Below are 23,633 nucleotides of genomic sequence, written 5' to 3'. Positions count from 1 at the left end.
TGAACAATGAGAACTCATGGACACAGGAAGGGGAACATCACACTCCGGGGACGGTTGTGGGGTGGGGGGAGGGGGGAGGGACAGCATTAGGAGATACACCTAATGCTAAATGACGAGTTAATGGGTGCAGGAAATCAACATGGCACATGGATACATATGTAACAAACCTGCACATTGTGCACATGTACCCTAAAACCCTAAAGTATAATAAAAAAAAAAAAGAAAAAAAAAAAAAAAAAAAAAAAAAAAAAAGAAAATATTCCTCATTTTTTAGAGCAAAATTATTACACTGATATCTGTAATGAATTACAGTGGAGGGTTCCACAGCATTTCATGGTTGTGGACTTTTGTACAAGAGTCAACAGCAATCAGATGTCTTTTTTTAATTTAATAAAAGATTAAGAATGCATTAGTGGCCAGGCATGGTGGCTCATTCCTGTAATCCCAACATTTTGGGAGGCCAAGGCAGGCGGATCATTTGAGGTCAGGAGTTCAAGACCAACCTGGCCAACATGGTGAAACCCATCTCTACTAAAAATACAAAATGAGCCGGGTGTGGTGGCGTACACCTGTAATTTCAGCTACTCGGGAGGCTGAGGCACGAGAATTGCTTGAACCCAGGAGGCTGCAGTGAGCCAAGATCATGCCCCTGGACTCCAGCCTGGGCGACAGAGTGAGACTTTGTCTCCAAAAATAAAAAGAATGCATTAGCATGCAGCATGATTCTTATTTTCTACTCATTCTGCTTCTTTTTCAACAAGTCAGATTTATTGCAACCACAAATTGAGAAAGACAGTAGTTTGGGTCTATTATCAAATGCCACCTTTTATTCAACATAACACCTTCTAAGTCTATACGATGCTAAATATTCATTCATGGGCTCTATTTGGTCTTTGCATCTACCAAATTGAATTAATTATACTGCCCAGTATGTGGTTTAGTCATTTGATGATTTGTCCTCACCATTCCCTATCCTGACTCTAATGTATTTATTATATGCCCTTAAATATGTATATATCCTGAAAAGTATGTAGTGTTTTTAGTACATGTTTTTAACTTAGATAAAAATCATTGTACTATGGGTCTTTCTCTGCTTCTTTTCTGTTTTTCACTTCATGCTTTTAAGCTTTGTTTTTAAGCTTTTTAGTTAGTAGAACATAATGATTAAGAGTAGAAAATCTAGAGCAGCGGTTCCCAACATTTTTGGCACCAGAGACCAATTTTGTGGAAGACAATTTTTCCACGGACCAGGGGATAGGGATGGTTTTAGGATGATTCAAGCACATTACATTTATTGTGTATTTTATTTCTATTATTAATATAACATATACTGAAATAATTATACAACTCATCATATGTAGAATCAGTGGGAACCCTTAGCTTGTTTTCCTGCAACTAGATAGTCCATCTGGGGGTGATAGGAAACAGTGACAGATTATCAGGCATTAGATTCTCATAAGGAACATGAAACCTAGATCTCACACTTGTGCAGTTCACAATAGGGTTCATGCTTCTGTGAGAATCTCATGGCACTGCTGATTTGACAGGAGGCAGAGCTCAGGTGGTAGTGTGAGTAATAGGGAGCAGCTGTAAATACAGATGAAGATTTGCTCACTTGCCTGCCACTCACCTCCTGCTGTGTGGCCCAGTTCCTATCAGGCCATAGACCAGGGGGGTTGTGAATCCCTGATCTAGATTATACTACATAGGGTGAATGCTGGCTCTTCCATGCTGTGTGACCTTATGCTAATAACTTAAACTCTCTGATCCTCATGCTGCTTACCTGTAAAATAGTTACTAATATCCACTTTCTAAAAATATAAGGACTGAATGAACGTGTGTAAAGAACTTAGGCCTCGAAAAGTATTAGATATTTAATAACAGCCACTATGTGTTTATGAAAATCCAATACATTATTTTTAACAATTATGTAATATTCCATCATAGACAGTACCTTTTTACTTATTTTCCTGTTCCCTCCAACTTTTTAACCAAAAATGACACTGTATTGACATCCTTATGTCTTTCCTTGCACAAACCTAAGGGAGGTATACCAACGAGTGTGACTACTGGGTTATAGGGCATATGCACACTCCCCTTCTCCAGGCAGTGCCAGGTTGTACGCCAAAAAGTCTGTGCCAACTTAAACTCTCTTGGCTGTGCATGGTGTTTCCATTTGCCTATATTCTCATCAACACTTATTATCTAACTTTCAAATTTTTGCTAATTTGATTAGACATAAAAATAGCATGTCACTGTTGTTTTGATTTGCATTTCTCCTTTAGTGAGCTCATGTATATGAAAGTCATTTGGATTTCTCTAGCATTTAGCTGGTGAATGTTTAACTCTTGGCTTTAGGGGATGATGAAAGAGAAGGGAGGTTGATTTGTTGAGCAGTTTGTCAATTTCCATGGTATAAATACTGCGGCATGACCAATTTCAAGCTATCCTTTAGCAACTAGCTCATGAAATTTCATAATAGGCTCTCATAAGATGGCACAACACAGCTCCAGGACACTATTGGATTGTTCCCTCTAGAAATTGCTTATTCATAACTTTGCCCATGTAAATATTTGATTTCCTGTCTTTCCCTTCAGGATTTACAGGAGTTTGTTTTATATATATGATGTTAATTACACCCGTGTTTCGAAGATTGCAAATAATTTCTCCCACTCTGCAAGAGTTAACCCTTTTGTTAACTTTATTGAAGAGTTAGTTTACTGAACAGAATGCCTTGAAGTTTGATGTAATCAATTGTTTCCATTTTTTTCCTTTGGCCTTTTGCTTTAGGGATCTTATTTAAGAAACGCATCTTACTCCAAATGTGTTTATCAAACACCAGGTTTCATTCTTGCTGCCTGGGATTCAAAGATGAGTTCCTGAGGAGCTTGCAGTTTAGGGGCAAGAAAACAACATGCAACTGAGTGGTGGTAATACAATATGGAATGTGCTTATTGTTGCTACATTTGCAAATATTTAGATGTGCCTTTGCAAAGCAGAACAATTTTCCCCAATAGTGCATCTATGTGAATGATTAAAGGTCTGAACTTCACGAGCTAGGAGAGGTAAAGTAATAACTCCTTATAACTTCACAAAGCATCCCAGTGTCTTGGGAATTTCATCTTGTCTCCTTTGAGAAAGTTGTCCAAAGATAACAGAACTTGAGATGACCTTACAGCAGTGGTGGAGCCCAGTCCAGCATTCCATTGCTAACCCATTTCTCTGGCCATACACATTTGCTGCTCCTCCTCTTAGTTTCCACTCCTGCTCCTCCCTATGCTTCCTTAAAAAACAACAATAGCAGCAACTCTTGTATTATTGTCCTTTAACCCAACTGTTTGAACTGCATCCTCTCTTTTGAAACTTTCTGCATATAGCTTATAAGAGCTTTAAAACAGGATATATGTGTTTTACATAATAATTGATAGAAACTCAAGAGTTTAATTTTTAAAATATTAGATAGGTGTTTGCTTACACATTCATAGAATGGTGTGATCACATAAAACTACACCCAGATAAGCCTTGAAGAAATATTCGTAAGTCTTTTAGAGATATAGATGGTGATAGTGATGCTGAGCCTGACTGGGTTGAAGGAGAAGAACTATCTTGTGAGGAGTTGAGGAGCTCCAAGCCGAATTTTTTTGAGGGTTGAGAGGGTGAGCGGACTGCCACTGCTGACGGCTTCACCAGAATTGCTCCTAAGCAACCCAGAGATCCAAAAGGGACCTCTGTAATTGCAGAAATTCCAGGGGTGGTACTCATTGTGAAGTATGTTGTCGCTGCTATTATTGTTTGCCACATTCTTTCATTCTCCTTTCTTAGCTTGCTATGACATATGCATAATAGTGAATAGTGTAGCAAAGAACCTGATTTGGGGGTCCCTGTGCCTGAACTTATGAGACGGCATTTGTCTCTGAGTTCCTTAAAATGGTCCAAGCAAAATGTTCCTATTTTGTAACCACAATTGAGGTCAATGGTTCAATGATCAAGAACAGATAGTATATTTATCCTGATAGAAATAAAGATTGTAGCAATACAAAAGGCTTTTATTAAATTTGATGCCTGTAAACAGGTTGCTTCTAACACCCCCAATACAAATAAACAGTCATACTTTTTCTCTCCCTCCCTTCTTCTTTCCAGTTCAGAAACTGTGCCTGCATTTCCCAAATTCAGTTTCATAAATATTCTTTATATTGATAATTTAGTGCACCATGGGTAGAAAGCGGGGGAAGTTCTATGTTCAAATGAGTTTAAATGACTGTATGCTAAAATGCATTTCTGGGAATTCCCCAATACCAGTAGGCCCTGAGAATATTCCAGTAACAAAATGTGTCAAATTGAGTTTAACCCAGGATTTCACAAACTTCTCCTGGCCCCAGATACTTATCTCTCTGTCTCATGTCCCCACACTCCCTCTTCTTTCCCAGAGCACCACTCAGAACACATTTATATTAAACCAATAGTTTAGTTTTAACCAATGTAATAATATGTCCCAAACAGTTTCATATCATATCACAAACTATAGACTCTCAGCCACTTATTCAACCAATATTTTATTATTATGTGCCTGTGCTAAACTGGGGTTACAGATTTGAAGGATCCTTTCCCTTAGGGCCTCACAGCTTGGTTTGGAGAGATTGGGATAGTCACCTCATGCCAGAAGGGCACAGTTCCTGGCAGGTATGCACAGGAACTGTATAGGAGCATAGGAGGGAGACATCACATTATGCTGTGAAGACTTCTGAGCAATTTTGGGAGCTTTAGTGTTCATCTAACCAATGTCCATCCACTTCTGGGTTCTTCTTTATAATTCAACAACTAGTGTTCTGTACTAGAATATTCTAGTGATAGAAAACACATTACATGCTCCCATCCTCAAATAATGAAAAGTACAGCATCAAATATATCACAAAACCCCATGCAACTTAATCCCACTGTAGCCCATGCATAATGACTAGGCAAACTTCTTTTGTTGGGCTAAAATCCTATTCTTAAGTGGATTAATCTATTTTTAAATCCTTAAGTAAGTTATCTTTACTTTGGACTTACAACATCACACATTAGGGTTTTAATGTGGATATTATTATAGCATGAACAGGCCAACAGAATTAATTATAAAAGTTTTCTTTACTCTTCTGTCTAGGTTTAAGACTCAAAATGACTGTTAGAACAAGGGAAAGCCTAAAAGCCACACGTTAGGCAGAAAGTTAAACCAGTCTTCCCAAAGCCAGTTCAGTACTCATTTTTGTACAATGCCTAAAGCTGCACAAGTAGTTAATGGTCCATCTAGTACTGCATCTGGGTCTTAAAATTCCAAAGGCCATACATTTCCATTACACCATAACAACTAGCTCAAATGTCACTGCTGCCACAATACTTCTCTGTCTCTCAGTGAATATTCACTTCTTGATGTCATTGTGGTGTCTGTCCATCCTTCCATCTTTCTCAGCCACTCATCTCTCCATCTGTTAAGGTATAACCAATCGTGGTATAACACTGATAATATGGTCACATCCTCATATCCTTGAAAAGCTAGGAACTTCATCTTTATATTTCTCTCATCCCTCTGAGGGGCTTGGCACATGGTTGGTGTGTAGCAGGAGTTTGCTGACTTCTATTGCTTTGCCAGAGAGACCTCAAGTTAGCACCAAAATCAGTTTAGTTTAACAAAAGATATAGCGGAACTGTAAAATTTTAGACTGTAGAGATCCTTGATGGATTGCATCTATCCCCTGCCCCTCCCTTAAACAAATGAATAAATAAGTAAAATGCACAAGTCATCCATGACCTTCTGTTCACAGAATTCTCTTGGCTCGTCCTCTCACCACTGTCACTTTCTCATGCATACCATGTGTATTCAGCTCTGCCCTTTCCCTTCTTTGAGGCAGCCCTGGGAAAGAACAGAGCTCTTGAGCCTCTCAGGCTCGAGTTCTATGCCTTTTGCTCTACTGATCCTTGCAATTATTGACTATCAGAAACTTGCTGTAGGATTTTATATTTATCCCAAATGTCAGAATCATTTTGAATTTTTAATCTTGCTTTCTGATATTAGCTATGCCTGCCAGTTTTATATCACTATACATTTAACATTCTTCTATGTATTCATCCATGTCATTGAATTAAAAAATCCCTAGCAGCAAAAGATCAAAGAGAAAATTTTGTAGCCCAATTTAGTTTAAGTTAAACCCAATATTTATCCCTTTCTTGATGTAGTTGTAAATCTACTTAGTAATATTATTATATACTCTACATTTCTCCATATCATCCACCTATAAACAACCACTGAGACACTGGAGGAAGGAAATACTAAATGAAGACAAGAATGTACTATTTGCATTTATTCTTTAACGAGTGGCCAAGTAAGAAGGTGAAGGCAGCCCAGGAAGAGAGGTAGACCTATGTATTCTCCACTAGCTAAGGGGCCATGCCTGATGGGATTTGCTGGCTTGGACTCTATTCAAATGGTAGGCTGCTTCTATCCATTACCAAAAAATATGGGCAGGACAAAGGCCAGTGTGTTCAATGCAGAGAAAACTGCTGGATTTACCTAGAATAGCTGTGTCTTAATCTGGGCTGCAATAGCAAATTATAATAGACTAGGAAGCATAAACGACCATATAGCTCACTGTTTTGAAAACTGGGAAGCCAAAATCAAAGAGCCAGCAGATTCACTGTCTAGTAAGGGCCCTCTTGCTGGTTTGCAGGTAGCTGCTGTGAACCCCATATATCTGAGACAGGTCTGAATTTAGGAAGTTTATCCAAGGTTAAAGAGACATGCCTATGATATAGCCTGAGGAGGTCCTGATGACATGTGCCCTAGATGGTCAGGACACGGCTTGGTTTTATACATTTTAGAAGACATGAGACATCAATCAATATATGTAAGTTGTACATTGGTTTAGTCCAGAAAGGCGGGACAACTTGAAGCAGGGAAGGGGCTTCCAGGTCACAGGTAGATAAGAGACAAATGGTTGCATTCTTTTGAGTTTTTGATTAGCCTTTCCAAAGGAAGCAATCAGATATGCATTTATCTCAGTCAGCAGAGGGATGACTTTGTCCACAAGGCAATTCCTTGTGAGGGAGGCATGTAGCTTTTTAATCTTTTTTAAGAAATGGAATGAGAGACAGGTTTTCTCTAAGCAGTTCCCAGCTTGACTTTTCCCTTTGGCTTAGTGATTTTGGGGTCCCAAGATTCAGTTTAGTTTCATACTGCCTCCTTGCTATAACCTCACTGAGGCCAAGAGAGAGAGAGAGATCAGCTCTCTCATGTCTCCTAAGAACACTAATCCTATACGTGAGACTGGGACCCCACCTCCAAATACCATCACATTGGGGATTTCGGCTTTGAAATATGAATTTGGGGAGAACACAAAAATTCAGTCCATACAAAGTAATCACTGAAGATTTTGGAGTGTATACAGATATAATCATAGCTATGCCTTAGGATGGTAACTCTTAGCAGCAGGGTAAATGATGGCATGGAGAGGTTGAGATCCCAAAGGCAGCAAGAGCAGGTCGGACAAGATTTCAATAGTGTAGGTGAGAGAATGTGGAAGCCTGAAGGTGGCAGTGGCAGTTTGCACAAATGAGACAAATGTAAGGAGACCCTGCAGTAAGACTTTGGCAACTGACCAGGTATGGCGTGAAGAGAAAGCTAGGGGAAGGAGGAGTCTAAGATGACACTGAGATTTCTAGCCTGTGTAACTGAGAGAATGGTGGTTGGATTTACCAAGATAGGGAACTCAAGAGAAGCTGCAGCTTGGGGAGAGGAGAAATAAGAGTTCCAGTTTAGACTTGTGGCATTTGGAGTACCTATGGAACACACCAAGTTGGTGGTCAGGAGAAAACCCAGAGCTACAAGTGATGATAGGAGAGTCAATGGAATCAATATAAGAATGGAAGCCACAAAAAGAGATGAGATCTCCCTAGAAGAGAACATAGAAAGAAAATGACAAAGGGGTTAAACATAGATCCTGGGTGGGTACCACCATTTATAGACCAGGCTGAGAAAAAGGGAAAATTAAAGGAACAGTGTTTTCAGATAGTCAAGAAAGAAGAATGGAGGAAGAGGAGACCTCAGTCAACCCCTACTATCACCCCAAAGTAAAAAAGCACTGAAAAGGAAGAGCAAATAGAAATTTAAAAGCAAGAAAAAGAGCTGAGTACTTATCAAGTGCCAGGCATTGTACTAAGCTTTTTATATACATCATGTCATTGTGTTAATTGCAGGTTTTAAGTGTAAAAAGAACAGTTAAATGGCTCCAGAGGTTCAGATTGAGGTAACTCATTATACCTCACAGAGTAGTGTAAGTATCATGTAAGAATATATTTAAAGTTACATAGCTGATTACATGAGCAATCAGTAAGAGTCACTATTATTATTTTTTTGGGCTTACCTTTATAATATCTGTCTTCCCTGACAGAAAACCCCATGAGTCCAAAGACCACGGCCATTTTAACATTTCTGTTGCTCAATTTTTTTAACTAAGTATTCTTGTTGTCTGTGTATAGTAGACACTCAATATTAGTTGAATGACTGGATGATCGCATTTCATCTACATATCCTTGCCTGTGGGTGCCTTTTTAGTCCTTAAAGAAGAGGGGATGAATTCTCATATACACACTGGTACATTTGAAGTCCCTCAGTTTTCACAAGAGGATGTCCTTCTTAACCACAGTTTAATTGCTTTAATTAAAAGATATAGGTCTGTCATGGAATCAACCTAAATGCTCAACAATGATAGACTGGATAAACTGTGGAACATATTCACCATGGAATAATATGCATCCATAAAAAAGAATGAGATCATGTCCTTTGTCGGAACATGGATAGAGCTGGAGGCCATTATCCTTAGCAAACTAATGCAGACACAGAAAACAAAATACTGCATGTTCTGACTTATAAGTGGGAGCTAAATGATAACACATTGACACATAGACGGGAACAATGCACACCAGAACCTACCGGAGGGTAGAGGATCAGGAAAAATAATGGATGGATACTAGACTTTATACCTACATGATGAAATAATCTGTACAACAAACCCCCATGACACACATTTACCTATGCAATAGACCTGTACATCCTGCACATGTACCCCTGAACTTAAAAGTTAAAAAAAAAAAGATATAGGTTTCTATTTAACTAACTGGAGACTTGCTAGAAAAATAGTCTCTAATTCACTGCTACCCATTAGTTCTTAAAAACTAAACTGAGAAAAACTGTACCAAGGAATGAGTCTTGAAAGATACACAGTCTATCTACTCTTCTAGGAAACGATTTTTGTTACGAGTCAGACACTGCTCTAAGTACTTGTTACACAGTCCTCATTTAATCTTCATGATAATCTGAAGCATTAAGTACTATAGTAATATTAACCCAATTTTTCAAATGGAGGCACAAAAATTTAGACCACACACCTAGTAGGCAGCACAGCTGGTTTCCAACCTAGGCAGTCTGTCCTGTACTCTTAACCTTTCATTATGCTGTCTCTCTCAAGTTCATCTGCAGCTGAATCATAATGCCTAACTCTTCCATTCTATTTGAGAGTCTTGTTTTTGTGAGTTTTGCTTATATGAAACCTACATTAAGTTGATATGAGGTCTCATATTAAGAACAGCACCATCAGGAAACAATAGATACTGGAGAAGATGTGGAGAAATAAGAATGCTTTTACACTGTTGGTGGGAGTGTAAATTAGTTCAACCATTGTGGAAGACAGTGTGGAGATTCCTCAAGGATCTAGAACCAGAAATACCATTTGAGCCAGCAATCCTATTACTGGGTATATACCCAAAGGATTATAAATCATTCTACTACACAGACACATGCCCACATAGGTTTATTGCAGCACTGTTCACAATATCAAAGACTTGGAACCAACCCAAATGCCCATCAGTGATAGACTGGATAAAGAAAATGTGGCACATACATACCATGAAATACTATGCAGCCATAAAAAGGGATGAGTTCATGTCCTTTGCAAGGACATAGATGAAGCAGGAAACCGTAATTCTCAGCAAACTAACATAAGAACAGAAAACCAAACAATGCATATTCTCACTCATAAGTGGGAGTTGAACAATGAGAACACCTGGACACAGGGAGTGGAACATCGCACGCCAGGGCCTGTCAGGGGGTAGGGAGCTGGGGGAGGGATAGCATTAGGAGAAATACCTAATGTACTTGACAGGTTGATGGGTGCAGCAAACTACCATGGCACGTGTATACTTATGTGACAAACCTGGACGTTCTGCACATGTATCTCAGAACTTAAAGTATAATTTAAAAAAAAAATTTAAAAAAAGAACAGCACCATCATACTCACCACTTAATCATTGTTTATCCTATTACGTTGTTTACAAGAACCCAAAGGAAGAACTCCTGTCTGGTCACTATATCAGAAGTATTCTGCTTATCCTTTAACCATTGGTTTGCTTTTGATCTTATAGATATTGACCACCATTTCCTTATTGCATTGACTGTTAGACAATTTAGAATGAAGCATGTAATTCCTGCCTCTATTTTATATCACCATATTTATTTCCTTCCTGCTTCCATTCCAACTTCTTGCTGATGCTAGCTTACTTTATTTGATGAAAGTTGATTTTTGGAACAAAATAGGAATACATAAACAACATCTCATTGCATTTTTGTGAGATGGTTATTAACCTTCATACAGATGAGAAAACTGACACTTGGAAACATTTAAAGTGTCCAAGTATTTAACATAGTTTAGTTCTTAATATTCTGCTGACTTATATTTGGAACCTGACTTTCCCCTAGGCCACACAAATTTGAGTGGAGAGAGATATTTATAGTAATCATCCAAGGTTTACCCCGTGAGCTGTGTGACTTCACGCAATCTGTCTGTGCCTGTTTCCTCAAATGTAAAATGGAAATAATAATGTACTTACCACCCACGATGGTTAGGCAGATGAAGAGTTAATTTATGTAAGGTGTTTAAAACAGTTCCTGGGACATGCACAATATAACATTACTATCTCTGCCTCCTTCTCCTTTTCTTCCTCCCTCTCTTCTTCCTTCTCTCTCCTTCCTCCACCTCCTTGGCTCTTGCGTCTGTTGTATATGGAGGACTTCCATCCCCTCTCAGGGGGTCAAACTTATTTCTAAGGCTCCCCAGTGAGATCTCACGGGGGCTATCAATTTATGCGCTTCCCCTCTAGCCTACTACATTGGTTTCCAGTTCTGTCAATGCTACTTGAGGGTTTCCCACCCAAGCCCTTGTGTGCAACCATTGACATTTGTGACTGGGATGCTTTTTCCCAACACCAAAAAACATCCAAATCCTTAAAGTGTGCTATTCCCTGGTGTTCTGGCTAAGACATTGCTTTCATGTCACAACCATGTCAGTTCTTACCACCTAAGCTCTGATGTCATACTCCCTCTGCCCAATATTTCCTTTATCCCCTTGCTCTATGGAATTGAACATACGTATTGATGGCGCTGGGCCAAAACCAATACCCTAAGCAGACACCACACAGCCCTCTCCCTCCACATGCATCCTCTTCTCCCTCATGCAATATCCCCTCTTCCATTGTTCTCCTTCCATCAATTCCCCTCCCAACCAGTTCACCAGGCACCTGCAGCCACGCATGACTCCCACTTGGGATCAGCAGACAACCTCCGTTTTTCCCTGTGTTGGTGGGCACGCCCCAGGTAGATTACAGATTACTTGGGGTTGGAGAGCATGTCTGAGAATTCCTCACCTTCACAGCACTTAGAGTGAGCCTGAGTTCAGAGGCAGCTCACAAGAAGAATTGCTGATTGACTGGCTTTGATAGCTCATGGCCGAACCAGAATGAGAAACTTCTTTGGGGAGGGATATATTGTCTCTGGTTTGTCTGTGCTTGGTTCATTGTTTGTGTTTAGTCACCCCAGATTGCTCAGGGCCATCCTAGTTTTAGCCCTGAAAGTCCTGTGCCCCAGGAAGCCCCTCAGCCCTCAACAAACTGGATGGTTGGTCACCTAGCACTAGGATTCCCCAGTTTGAAATATGCCCTTTACACCTGAGACAAGATGCTTCGTGTATACTCTCATTCCAAACTCTTGCCTCTGTCCTACTGCCCTGGACACACAGGCTTACATGAGTCACACCATCATTATCTGATTCCCTGTTTCCCCAGCTTGTATCAGGACATATAAATTATTGGTCCACAGTTCCTCCAGACTTAACAGCCTGTTGGAAAAGGTTCTCATCCTCTTCTCTCAGCTTTGTGACCTTCACAATTATTGCTCTTCTTGACATTTTTACTTTTCTTTAACCAGCAAAGGGCCTTGGTAGAAACACACTGCTTTCAACCACAGGAAGCTGAATTTCCGATATTGCTGGCTTCTGCCTTCTGAAGCCTCGTGGAATGATCAGCACTTAATGCATTTTTTACTGCTGTATTGGATTGTCATTCTTGGAAAGCAACAGCTGAGGAAAGTCCCTGGTACGTGAGCTCCTTACACCTTGTTATACTCCCACAGCCATAATTGCTTCTTTCACACTGACATCTTCAACTGTTCCACCAGTACTTGCACCCAGCATGGCCTCACCATCTGCTCATGTGACACCAACATTATGGCCTCCCTCCATGCATTCCTAAATGGAGCTGAGGAAGGCAACAGAGATGACAATTGTGCCAGCTGGCACCAGTGACACAAACATAGACAGTGATAAATCATGTCTCAGGACAGGGAGGAAGAAAGGATTATGCTGATGGCTAATTGTGTGGCATCATCAGTGCAGTGAGATGGATCTCTCTGCTCATGGAGACAGAATCAATGCGTGTTGTTTCTGTTCCTGCAGTATGTGCATCAGTTTCCTTTAAAAATATGGTCACAGGAGGCCAGGCGCGGTGGCTCAAGCCTGTAATCCCAGCAATTTGGGAGGCCGAGGCAGGCGGATCACGAGGTCAGAAGTTCGAGACCAGCCTGGCCAAAATAGTGAAACCCTGTCTCTACTAAAAATACAAAAAATTAGCCGGGTGTGGTGGTGTGTACCTGTAATCCCAGCTACTTGGGAGGCTGAGGCAGGAGAATTTTGTGAACCCGGGAGGTGGAGGTTGCAGTGAGCTGAGATCGTGCCATTGCCTTCCAGCCTGGGCAACAGTGCGAGACACTGTCTCAAAAAAAAAAAAAAAAAGAAAGGTCACAGAAGAATGTTCAATAGAAAATCAACTAGAAATCAAAATCTGACTTTTCTATTTCTGCTTCTGTGCATCTCTAAATAGCATTCTTGGGGAACTTATTTCCCAGGGAGTTTGAGGATTGCTTGAAAATGACAGGGAAGGCTGGGCACGGTGGGTCACACCTGTAATCCCAACACTCTGGAAGGCTGAGATGGGTGGATCACTCGAGGTCAAGTGTTTGAGACCAGCCTGGTCAACGTGATGAAACCTTGCCTCTACTAAAAATACAAAAAATTAGCCAGGCATGATGGCATGCACCTGTAATCCCAGCTACCAGGGAAGTGGAGGTTGCAGTGAGCCGAGATCCCACCACTGCACTCCAGCCTGGAAGACAGAATGAGACCCTGTCTCCAAGAAAAAAAGAAAAAGAAAATGACAGGGAAGAGTTTGTGGCTGCTCGGGGGAAGAGCCAAGGCAAGCCAATTCATGCTCGGGGCGAGGGGGGCGGTCAGTTCTGTCACATAAGCTGCTGAAGCTCCCACCTACCACTACCACCCTTTGGGTCTTCAAGGTTCTCTGTCCTTTATGTCCTGCAAATTTTTATAAACTTTTAATTTATTCAGTTCTCTCTGAATGCTGCTTCCAGGATTAAATCAACTAGGCAACTATTCAAGATTTGTTCTATAGATGTCAAATTTAGGCATGTAATGCTTTCTTTGTTGTTAGATATTCATTGATTTCAGTGTATTTGGTGTTAAGATAGTTCTGTTTTAAGAGTTTCCATTCTTTGTGTTTGTCTTGAGTTCTTTTCTTATATATAAGTTTTTGCTTTTATTTACATCATTTTCACTTTTTTTAGAAAAAGGAAGTGGTAGCACAAAGATACCCATATAATACAATCCTCTTCCCACAAAAGAGGAAGCTAGATGTCATTTTGGTTTTTATTTTTTTTTTATCCAGAAGCCCCCATAGATCTTGCCTATTCCCAAGCAGGTATCTCCCAAGAGCTGATGAAGCCGAGAGAGAAAAGTATTTCCAGCCACATGGATGAGACACATGAGACACACAAAAATCCCAGATCAGCCCTGTGCAGGGGGACAGACGGAACTCCAGAGACAGAGCCTTAAAACTGTTGGAAACCTGGTGTTATTATTTCATCTTCAAAACATCAAGTCAACCGGCTAGGTTCCTTTCCATCAGGTCAACTCACTCAACAAGTCAAGCATAAAAGAAACAGAAACTTCATAGCTTTGATTTTATAAACTAGCTGCAATCAGGAGCACCTATTAGCAGGGGTAGCTTTGGAGTATCTCTCTCAATCTTACAGGAAACATATTTATCCAAGTCTTTTCTCTGTTGCTATAAGGAAAATAAATAAACCAATTACTTCAAACAGCAGAGAAGGCTGGCATAAAGGTTGGTGATTTACATGTGGCCCCAATAAACAACCCCAGGCATGGAAAAACACATGGAAGTGTCCAGAGATTACTGCACAGTCCAAAGTTGTGATCCGAGATCCACATCTCTGGGAGCAGAAAATGCTAGATACTAGAAGAATGTAACCCATAAATAGCCAGAAACAAGTCATGTATAAGGGCTAGTGAATGAAGAGATGGTTTGTGGCCTAATTGGAATAAAAGGAAAGGTGGCAATGGATGTAGCTAGAGGGTAAACACCTTTAGATAAGATGGTCAGAAATTTGTACTTGAAGCTGGGTGCAGTGGCTCATACCTGTATAATCCTAGCACTTTGGAAGGCCGAGGTGGGTGGATCATTTGAACTAAGAATCTTCCCTGTCCTTCCAGTTTCTCCTCTTTTGATGCCTTTCCTCTTTGGTATCTCTGTTATAATGTGTCTCAAGTACAAACGTCTGTCTGGTTTGGTTTTGTTTTTGAGACAGAGTCTCTATGCAGCCATAAAAAATGATGAGTTCATCTCCTTTGTAGGGACATGGATGAAGCTGGAAACCATCATTCTCAGCAAACTATCATAAGGACAAAAAACCAAACACCGTATGTTCTCACTCATAGGTGGGAATTGAACAATGAGAACAACTGGACATAGGAAGGGGAACATCACACATCTGGGCCTGTTGTGGGTGGGGGGAGGGGGGAGGAATAGCATTAGGAGATATACCTAATGTAAATGACGAATTAATGGGTGCAACACACCAACATGGCACATGTATACATATGTAACAAACCTGCACGTTGTGCACATGTACCCTAGAACTTAAAGTATAATAAAATATATAAATAAAATAAAATCTTTGATGCAAAAGAAAAAAGAAAATGATGCTATCTGCTACTGTAAGGAAGAGTTGCAGAATTACTATCCCAGAAGTAGAGGCTGTGCTGGTTCCAGAGAATGGTTTAGAGTGGGGCAGAGGGTAAAGGCTGTGCTTCAATGTTGTGGCTAAAGCAATGGATAGGAAAATGGATGAGTATACCAAAAATTACCTCTCTGTGCTGGAGTTTAGCTACTTTGCCTCCCCCATCGCTCTCCACCTTTTCGTATAAGATGCTGTTTTAGATCCTGATACAGCTCAGCTTTTCCTTTTTTCCTACAGATCAGGAAATGTGGGTTTCTAGTCCTGACTTTCACACTAACCAGCTGTGTGGCCTTGGATTAGTCACTCTGGGGCTGAAATAAGAACATTAGTCTTCTTAAGCCCTGAAAAGATTATGATTTCCCTTTACTGCCTTATATGTACTTCAAAATACAAACAACTTTAAGCCATAGATATCTAAAAATGTCCTACCAAGTTCTGAATTTTTTTTTGCATAACTTTGATACCTTTAAACATATCAACATTTAAAAAATATATTTTCTTCATTTTAGTTTCCTTGTTTTGTTAATGCTCAATCTAAGCACATGTTTAGTTTAATTTTTGGATAATCAGGCAGTGGTCAGTTCCACTTTTCTCATCTACAAAATAAAGGTGTCAGACAAGAAGAACTCTAAGATATCTCCCAGCTTAAGTTTCTGTAATTTCATGACCTCAGATGTATTTTCTGTCTACCTTTATCACCATCTTATCTTGGCATTGGTGATTTCCAAATATGAATGGAAAACAATGTTACATTTCCATATCCCCTCAATTCCACATACCTGCTAAAAACTATATCTAAACTTCGGTGAATATCTAGGACATCTGAGTCAAAACAAAAGGATAACTGTGTCTTTTTTTATGTCTAAATCTTACGAGGGCTATATTTCTATAATAAGATGTGATCGTCAGCAAAGTCCTTGACTCACTGGCAGAAACCATTTTGGAAAAAGATGAAAGTTATGACTGATGTAGAATACCTGCCAATAACTTAGGGTGTCGAAGTTTCCCTTAACCCATCTAGGATTTAGCTTTCCTGTTAATTTCTTCATTTGTCCATTTCTTCATTTACTCATGGTTTACCTACCTTTCATATTTCATAAGGTAAGTCTACCTGTAATATTGTATGAAATTGCTCATGAACAGTTCTCACATCTACGTCTTGACAACTCTTTTGCCACTGCCTTTTGACTTTTCACCTCTGTCCTAAACGGCTATAGTGCCTTGGTTCCCATGCATACTCTGAGACTCTGAAAGGGTGGCAGCAGGGGCTGAAGCTCTCTACAAGCCTGACTGGGATCTGCCTTTCAGATGGGAGCTGCTCATTATTTGCTGGAAGGTTTATAGAACAGATGTTACAAGGCAGACAAGCAAGCACACACTCCCAGAGCACGCTGCGCCAGGCACGCACACACTCGCCAATACCAATATCAGGAGAGCCGCTGCTGGGGTGATGGAGGGAGTGTGCTCTGAGGGGCAAGGGCTGCTCCGAAGCCCTGCTAATGTCTCTGTGTGGCCATGCTGTATTTTCAGCTTGTCATCATGGCTGGGACAGTGCTGCTTGCCTACTACTTCGAATGCACTGACACTTTTCAGGTGCATATCCAAGGATTCTTCTGTCAGGACGGAGACTTAATGAAGCCTTACCCAGGGACAGAGGAAGAAAGCTTCATCACCCCTTTGGTGCTCTATTGTGTGCTGGCTGCCACCCCAACTGCTATTGTAAGTACAGAAATAGACTTTCCTCTTTATTGTCAGATACCCAAGAATATTTCCTGTCTGCTTTTTCTCCTCTTTCTTCTCTTCCTGAGCATTCACCGGCAGTTTTATCAGTGGCATCCTATTTCAGCCAAAACAGAGTGAATGGAGCTCTGCAGAAAAACTCATTAAAATAGATCTTGTCTTGTATGGGTGGCTTTTGTTTTTCGGTATCTGAATTTTAAAAAGATGTTTTTTTAAAAAGCATGTGAGAATGTTACAAATCAACAGGTGTGATTGGCTAATGTGTTAAGAACAGCTATTGTCCTCTTGAAAAAATATGCTATGAGTTGCAAGTATTCAAAAGAGATTCTGAATGTAAGTGCTGGCACTGATATAACGGCTGAGATTAGAGTAGAATAGAATCCCTCAGGTCGATATCTCCTGCTGTTCTCATTGAACTTCCAGAGAGGCCAGAGATGAGACAAATTGCTTAACCTGAAGTTTGCTGTGATTCATTCTTGATGGCTCTGGCTCTGTTCACATTATATCACATTAAATTAAGTTGCAACTTTACCTTCATTTATTTCATGTTCCCTTTCATGAGGCAAAAAATTGGCCACACAGTCCTCTAGGGAGATTGCTTGACAGCATAAAGTTTGCAGATCTGTGTTACCTGGTCAAGTGATTTAACACTTAGACATTTTGATTTTTATTTTAAAAATGATATTGGGGGAATTTTAAATTAAGTGTTTCTGCCTAAATATGCCATAAGGTCCGATTAGTCAGGATGTGATCTTAGTTCCCATTCCCCTCCTTCTCTTCTAACAGTTGACCCCCCCCCACTCTCCCTCCTCCCCTACCTGCCCTCTATTCGGCAGTAATAAAAATACTGACTGGCATGCTGAGGAATACAGCAATTGCTCAGATACTCAGTTCAAATATTATTTTTCTGTGCCAATGTTTTGCTTGCTTTCAGATGAGAAATGGAATAGAATTTTGAAGATAAATAATACAGGCGTAATAAATTCATTTGGCTTATTGATCCCAGGCTCTACAAAGCTCTCCCTTAAATGATAAGACTGTGCTGTAAGGACTAAGATCGGCATTGATGAGCCACAACATGATGTATCAGAGAGGCTAAGAAACACAAGCTTTGCTGCTCAGCACACCTGGATTCACATCCTGGCTTTGGGCAACTCACCTCGCTGTTCCCTCCCATACAAAATAAGGACAACTGAATGCTTACCTCATGCATTGCTGTGGGGCTTAGAAATGACTTAGCACAGTGCCTGGCATTTACGAAGTGTTCAGGAATAGGGAAACAAAAAACCTGGCTGGAACTGCTCTTTGCCCTCTTTGGAGTCACAGACCAACTTCCTACTTCTGAAAGGAATGAAATTCCACTGAGAACCCTCATTAAGACCTCTTCTCTCCAGTTCTACAGTGAGGGGAGATATGCCCATTCCTCAGAGGAAGGCTAATCTCTGTATGCCTCTTACCAGCCTACAAAATAAGAGAAAGCATACAGGACACCTTTCCATGTACCTCACAATGTGACACACTCCGCGTAAAACTAGGAGGCCAGACTGGGTTCTGTCTGGTATGGTTTCATGGTGGCTCTACCTGGAGGCCGTGGGCTCAGTCTAGAATTGGGTCCTGGTTTCTTCCTGTCTCATAAGCATATCGTTTTCCTGTGTATTCAGACAGGCATCCCTGAGTGATCCACTGAATTACTAACATATTTCCTCTCTTCTTCCCAGTCCCAGGAAATTTCATTTATCATTGCCTAGGTTCTCCTTTAGCTACTTTTTATAATTATAGAGATTGTTTTACATTTAAAAAAAATGTAAAAAAGGGAAGGAAATGGATTAATAAAAATTGTGAGCAGAAAGTTAAAGTCAGAAAATAGAATTAATAAGTGTACATCTGCCTGGCTAGTCTATAATAGAAAGTTAGACATACAAATACAGTTAAGAAAACATATACTTAAAAGCAAAAATAAATAAAAATATAAACTTAAGACATTTAAGTTGTATGTACAATTCTGTGCCAATAAATGCTTACATCTCAATAGAATTGATAACTATGAAGATATTTACTAGCGATGCCTTATATCACATTTTTTAAAAGATGTAGCAAAGCTGAATATATGAATGCCAACAGAATAAAATTTTAAACATGACAAAATTTATCTTAAAAAATACTACTCAGGACACATAGCTGTGGAATAATTTTCCTCAAACATTTGAGGAACAAGAAATCTCAAATGATATAAAATGTTTCAAGGTCTTTTCATAAATGAAAAGCTTTTCCATGCATTATGCATGTCAAGCACTTAGAAAGCGAGTCCACATAAATACCCACAAAAACATCCTGAATAGTAACAATAATCTCACTTAGCAGTATTGATGCAAACATATAAAAACAAACTGGTAGACTTGCCTACCTAAGAATAAAAATTTCTATCAGAAGTAAAGACTGCAAAAAAGTTTGCCGCAGAGGAGACTCAAATGTAAGTACCCTTAATACTTAAAAAGTTGAGCTTCCCAAAATCAAAATGAGAGAGGACAAGAATAGACAACTAACAACCAGCAATCAATAGACTATGTGCAGATAAATATTTCTAAATTCATCAGTAATCAACGAAAAATCAATTTTTAAAGGATATAGCATTTTTCTCATATAAAATTGGCAAATGTTTTCAAGGAACTTAGTCTATGTTGACGAAATGTAGAGACTTTCATGTAATTCTAGTCAAAGCATAAACTAATATTTTCTTTCTGAAGAGCAGTTTGTTAAAGATGTATTAAGAGCTTAATAAACTTCAGACACAGTCATTAATTACATTTTCCAGATTTATAAAAATACAAAGATTTGTATGTAGGGATGTTCATGTCAGTAATAGTTTTAATAATGAGAAACTAGGAACTAGCTAAATACACAATACCAGACTGGTTTAATACATTATATGCCAGCCATGTTTTTGAAACACCTTAAGTAATGATGGAACATGTTTGTAATTTAATATTAGGATTTTTTAAGGCCAAAAAATTGTATGCAGTATTGTGGGTAAGATCTTTTTCTCTTCTGTAAGAGAATCTGACCTCACAATTTTCTGCCTCTGTTTCCCTAGAAAAAGGTAGTATGTATCAATTATGTCACTAGGTAAAATTGAGCCCTTACTGGTGAATTGCATCTGTTCTCAGATAACTGTTATGACCTGAGAGAGTGCTTCTGCTATGACTTCCAATAACAGTGACTCCGATAACTTGGCGTATCTATTGTGGGTCCCCGGAAACTATGCCTATGGAGTTGTTACACCATATATTGACTCCTACAGGGCATGTGGCTTTTCAGCCAGGGTAATTCTTGCATCCTCTGAACTGTATGTAGCCTCCATGCACCTGAGCTGTATTGCTCTGCTGGACCACTGCAAGGACATGTGCTAAATATAAATAGGTAATGCTACCCTGCCGGCAAGCTGTGGTTTCTTCCAAGTGGACCAGCACCAAATATAGTCTGTAGGTCTGAATATTTAACAGACCCTAAGAAGATACATTGTGGATGTTGCAAGTATAATCCCAAATTTATAATTATAAAAGGAAGAGAAAGAAAGTAAACATTTTCAATGGTAATTGAAACATTCTGAATGGTAATATTAGTTTTTTTCTTCATTTATACTTTTATATATTTCTTTCCAAATTCCACATGAATGTATATTGTTTTTAAACCAAAGACATACTTCTAAAACAAATTATATAGTCTATTTCTTTTGGCAATAATTACGAAATGACCAAACTATTAATAAGACTTGAAAATGGCAATTCTAATAAAAACACACATCACCAAAACTTTACAAAGAATTTTCTCTTCTCTCAGAGTAAAAGCGATAGGTCTTCTTTCATTTTAAGATTTTCAGCAAAAGCTCTTCTCCAGGCTACAGCTTTTGATCTTATCTCTTCCATTAATTCATTTTACCCAAGTGACACAAATTGAAATGTAGTACAACTGCTCCCATGGAAGTCAAGGTGATATGGTCAGTGGACAGTACATTAAGCACCTACAGTTCTACTCTAGTTCTCGATTATGAAATCCTGATTCAGCTTTTTCATTCCTTTGATAATACTGACAAACCCCCCAAATATATTACATAAATGATGGTCACAAGAATAACATGTTTTAATATACTTATATTGTGCAGACATGGCCTAATTTATCCTCAGAACAGCCAAAGAACATAGAGAAAGTGTGTGGTCCAGTTTCTTTCATTTTGAGTTGAGACTGTTGAGACTCAAGTAGGTTAGATGATTTGCTGAAGGTTTCACCTAGTTCTGTACATGATTAGACAGCCACCCATTTGGTTCCACTTATTTTCCTTGCAAATGAGGGGCATTGGTAGGAACCAGGGATGATTGCAGCTGATAGGTCAATGGCAAAGAGCAGTGTGGCCTTGCTACCCTGCTAATGGTGCTTAATTTTCCCTCAAAACCTGAAAATACATAAGCAGCAGCAAGATAGAAAACAGAAGAACTTTTCTAATAATGCTCAGGGAAGTTTCGTGGGAACAGTTTCCTGGGAACAAGGAGCTGCATTCACTTTTCCTGTCCCATCCTGGTGAGGTATGACCTGTTGCAGCTCCCAAGTGCCTACCTCAACACACACTCCTGCTTCTGAGTATGCATCCTCCACTCTCCTCACAAAGCAGTCATGTTTTCCCAGGTTTGATAAGACTAGAGAGGCAGATCTCATGTCACAGCTCTGCCCCCAGTAACTGTGTGACCTCTGATAAGCCATGTTCCCTCTGTGGGTTTAGTTTCCTCATCCGTACCTAAAAGAAAGGATTAGGCTAAATGATCTCTAAGCACCTGCCAGTTCTCAGATTCCATGAAAACTGAAAAAGGAACATTCTCATCAGAAGCTAACATTTGGAGCCTTCCAAACTCCCAAGTCACGACTCTCTTTCTGGAGTTTGATTTTGCACCCCTGTGCCGGATTAAGTGTTTCACAGAAGTGCACAGTTGTTTATTCCTTCTTAAAACCATTTCCTGTTCTCTATGGAGTATAATGAAGTCGTGACTCCCTTTGGGTGATCTATGAGACACTAACTAATATCAAATCTCAAAAGTGTAGCTCAATATGGACTTGTCTGTCCTTGGTTTTCTGTGCTCCCTCAAGCACATTAACCATGGAAGAACCCAGCACCCTACACTGCTGGGTGTCTGCAGATGGGCACTAATGACCCCATTCACAATTGCAAGGGTGCACAAGAAATGCTTGAGGGGAAAGACTCTGCTGTATGTTCAACCTGTCATTTCCTATTTCTTCTTTTGTGCTTTGCTGTCAGAAAAGATCAGCATCATATTGAGACACAGCCACATGGGATAAACCGCAAAAGGCCAAGGCCATTGCTGTCCCAGATCTTCAGGAAAGGTTAGAGCATGGGGGATTTACTGTGTCCCCGTTTAGCCCAAAGTGGCAGCCTATGCTTGAAAGAAATCTGCAGGGTATGTTCTGACCACCTGGAAACCCTGGCTAACTATTGCCTCGGGCCTTCTGAATAAACTCATACACTCAGAGTCAAAGGAAGAGAGCCTGTTTGGATAAGAGGATTTACTCAGCGGAGAATCTGATTTACCCTCATTTTATCTCAGCCCCAGCAGCACAAGGCATGAAAAAAATGGCTATTAAACCTTTTTTCTTGGCCTCACAACGAAGTGACAGGGGAGTATTTAGTATTGAAGTAGCAGAACATGACTTCCAGCCTGAGGATTGAAATAGCTCACATTTTGTATGCAAGTGTGCATGCATGCATTACAAGACTCATCTAGAATTTCCTAGGAAAGGAAGAGACAAACACAACTTGATAGAAAGGCACAATTTGGAGAAAATTGTGAATCTTCATTTGGGGGTTTCTGGGCTGTAAGCTCTTCCAGCAAATGTAAAAACCCAGAGCACAGTGCAGATCACAAAGTGGGCTCTCAATAATGCAAGCCTGTTGGCTAGCTGACGAGGGGTGCAGCTGTCGAAGCAAAGGAGACATTGTAGGGTCTTGTACTTCCTCATAATCTGCCTTTTCCAGGCTCTGAACAACCTCATCTGTTGAAACTCTTTATAACATTTTATAATTCAAATCTTTTTCCCTTTTGTACATTATCACATGACTTCCTTTTTAAAAAAAAAAAATTTCACCATGACTACATTTTCTTTGTTGCTAATATATTCAGTGTTTATAATTTACATTTTTCTGGAAAATATTTCTAGATATGCCCATTAATTATTGTGGATTTTTTTTAAAACTTAAATCCATTTTCTCATTTTCTGCCCATACTGCAGATGACTGCTCCAAATCTCCTTTAGAGATTGTTTTTCCCCTGACATCGTTCCACCAAGAGATATGCTTTCCATCTTCAATATACCTCTCCTAATAATTGATGACTAGATGATTATGTTAAGGAACTTGACAATT

At 39.6% G+C, this 23,633-nt stretch overlaps 1 protein-coding gene across 1 annotated transcript in view; it reads left to right on the top strand.

The window, feature by feature from the left end:
• The window catches only part of PLPPR1 (phospholipid phosphatase related 1), a 292,974-nt gene that overhangs the window by 222,498 nt on the left and 46,843 nt on the right, over positions 1-23,633 (top strand). Inside the window, exon 3 of the mRNA XM_003260293.2 lies at positions 17,000-17,188. Within this exon, the coding sequence (XP_003260341.1) occupies positions 17,000-17,188 (189 nt within the window). The remainder of the gene's footprint in view (positions 1-16,999; positions 17,189-23,633) is intronic.

Source organism: Nomascus leucogenys, chromosome 1a (genome assembly GCF_006542625.1).
Source record: "Nomascus leucogenys isolate Asia chromosome 1a, Asia_NLE_v1, whole genome shotgun sequence".
In the NCBI taxonomy this organism is placed as follows: domain Eukaryota; kingdom Metazoa; phylum Chordata; class Mammalia; order Primates; family Hylobatidae; genus Nomascus; species Nomascus leucogenys.
This window is presented reverse-complemented; position numbering and strand designations above follow the sequence as displayed.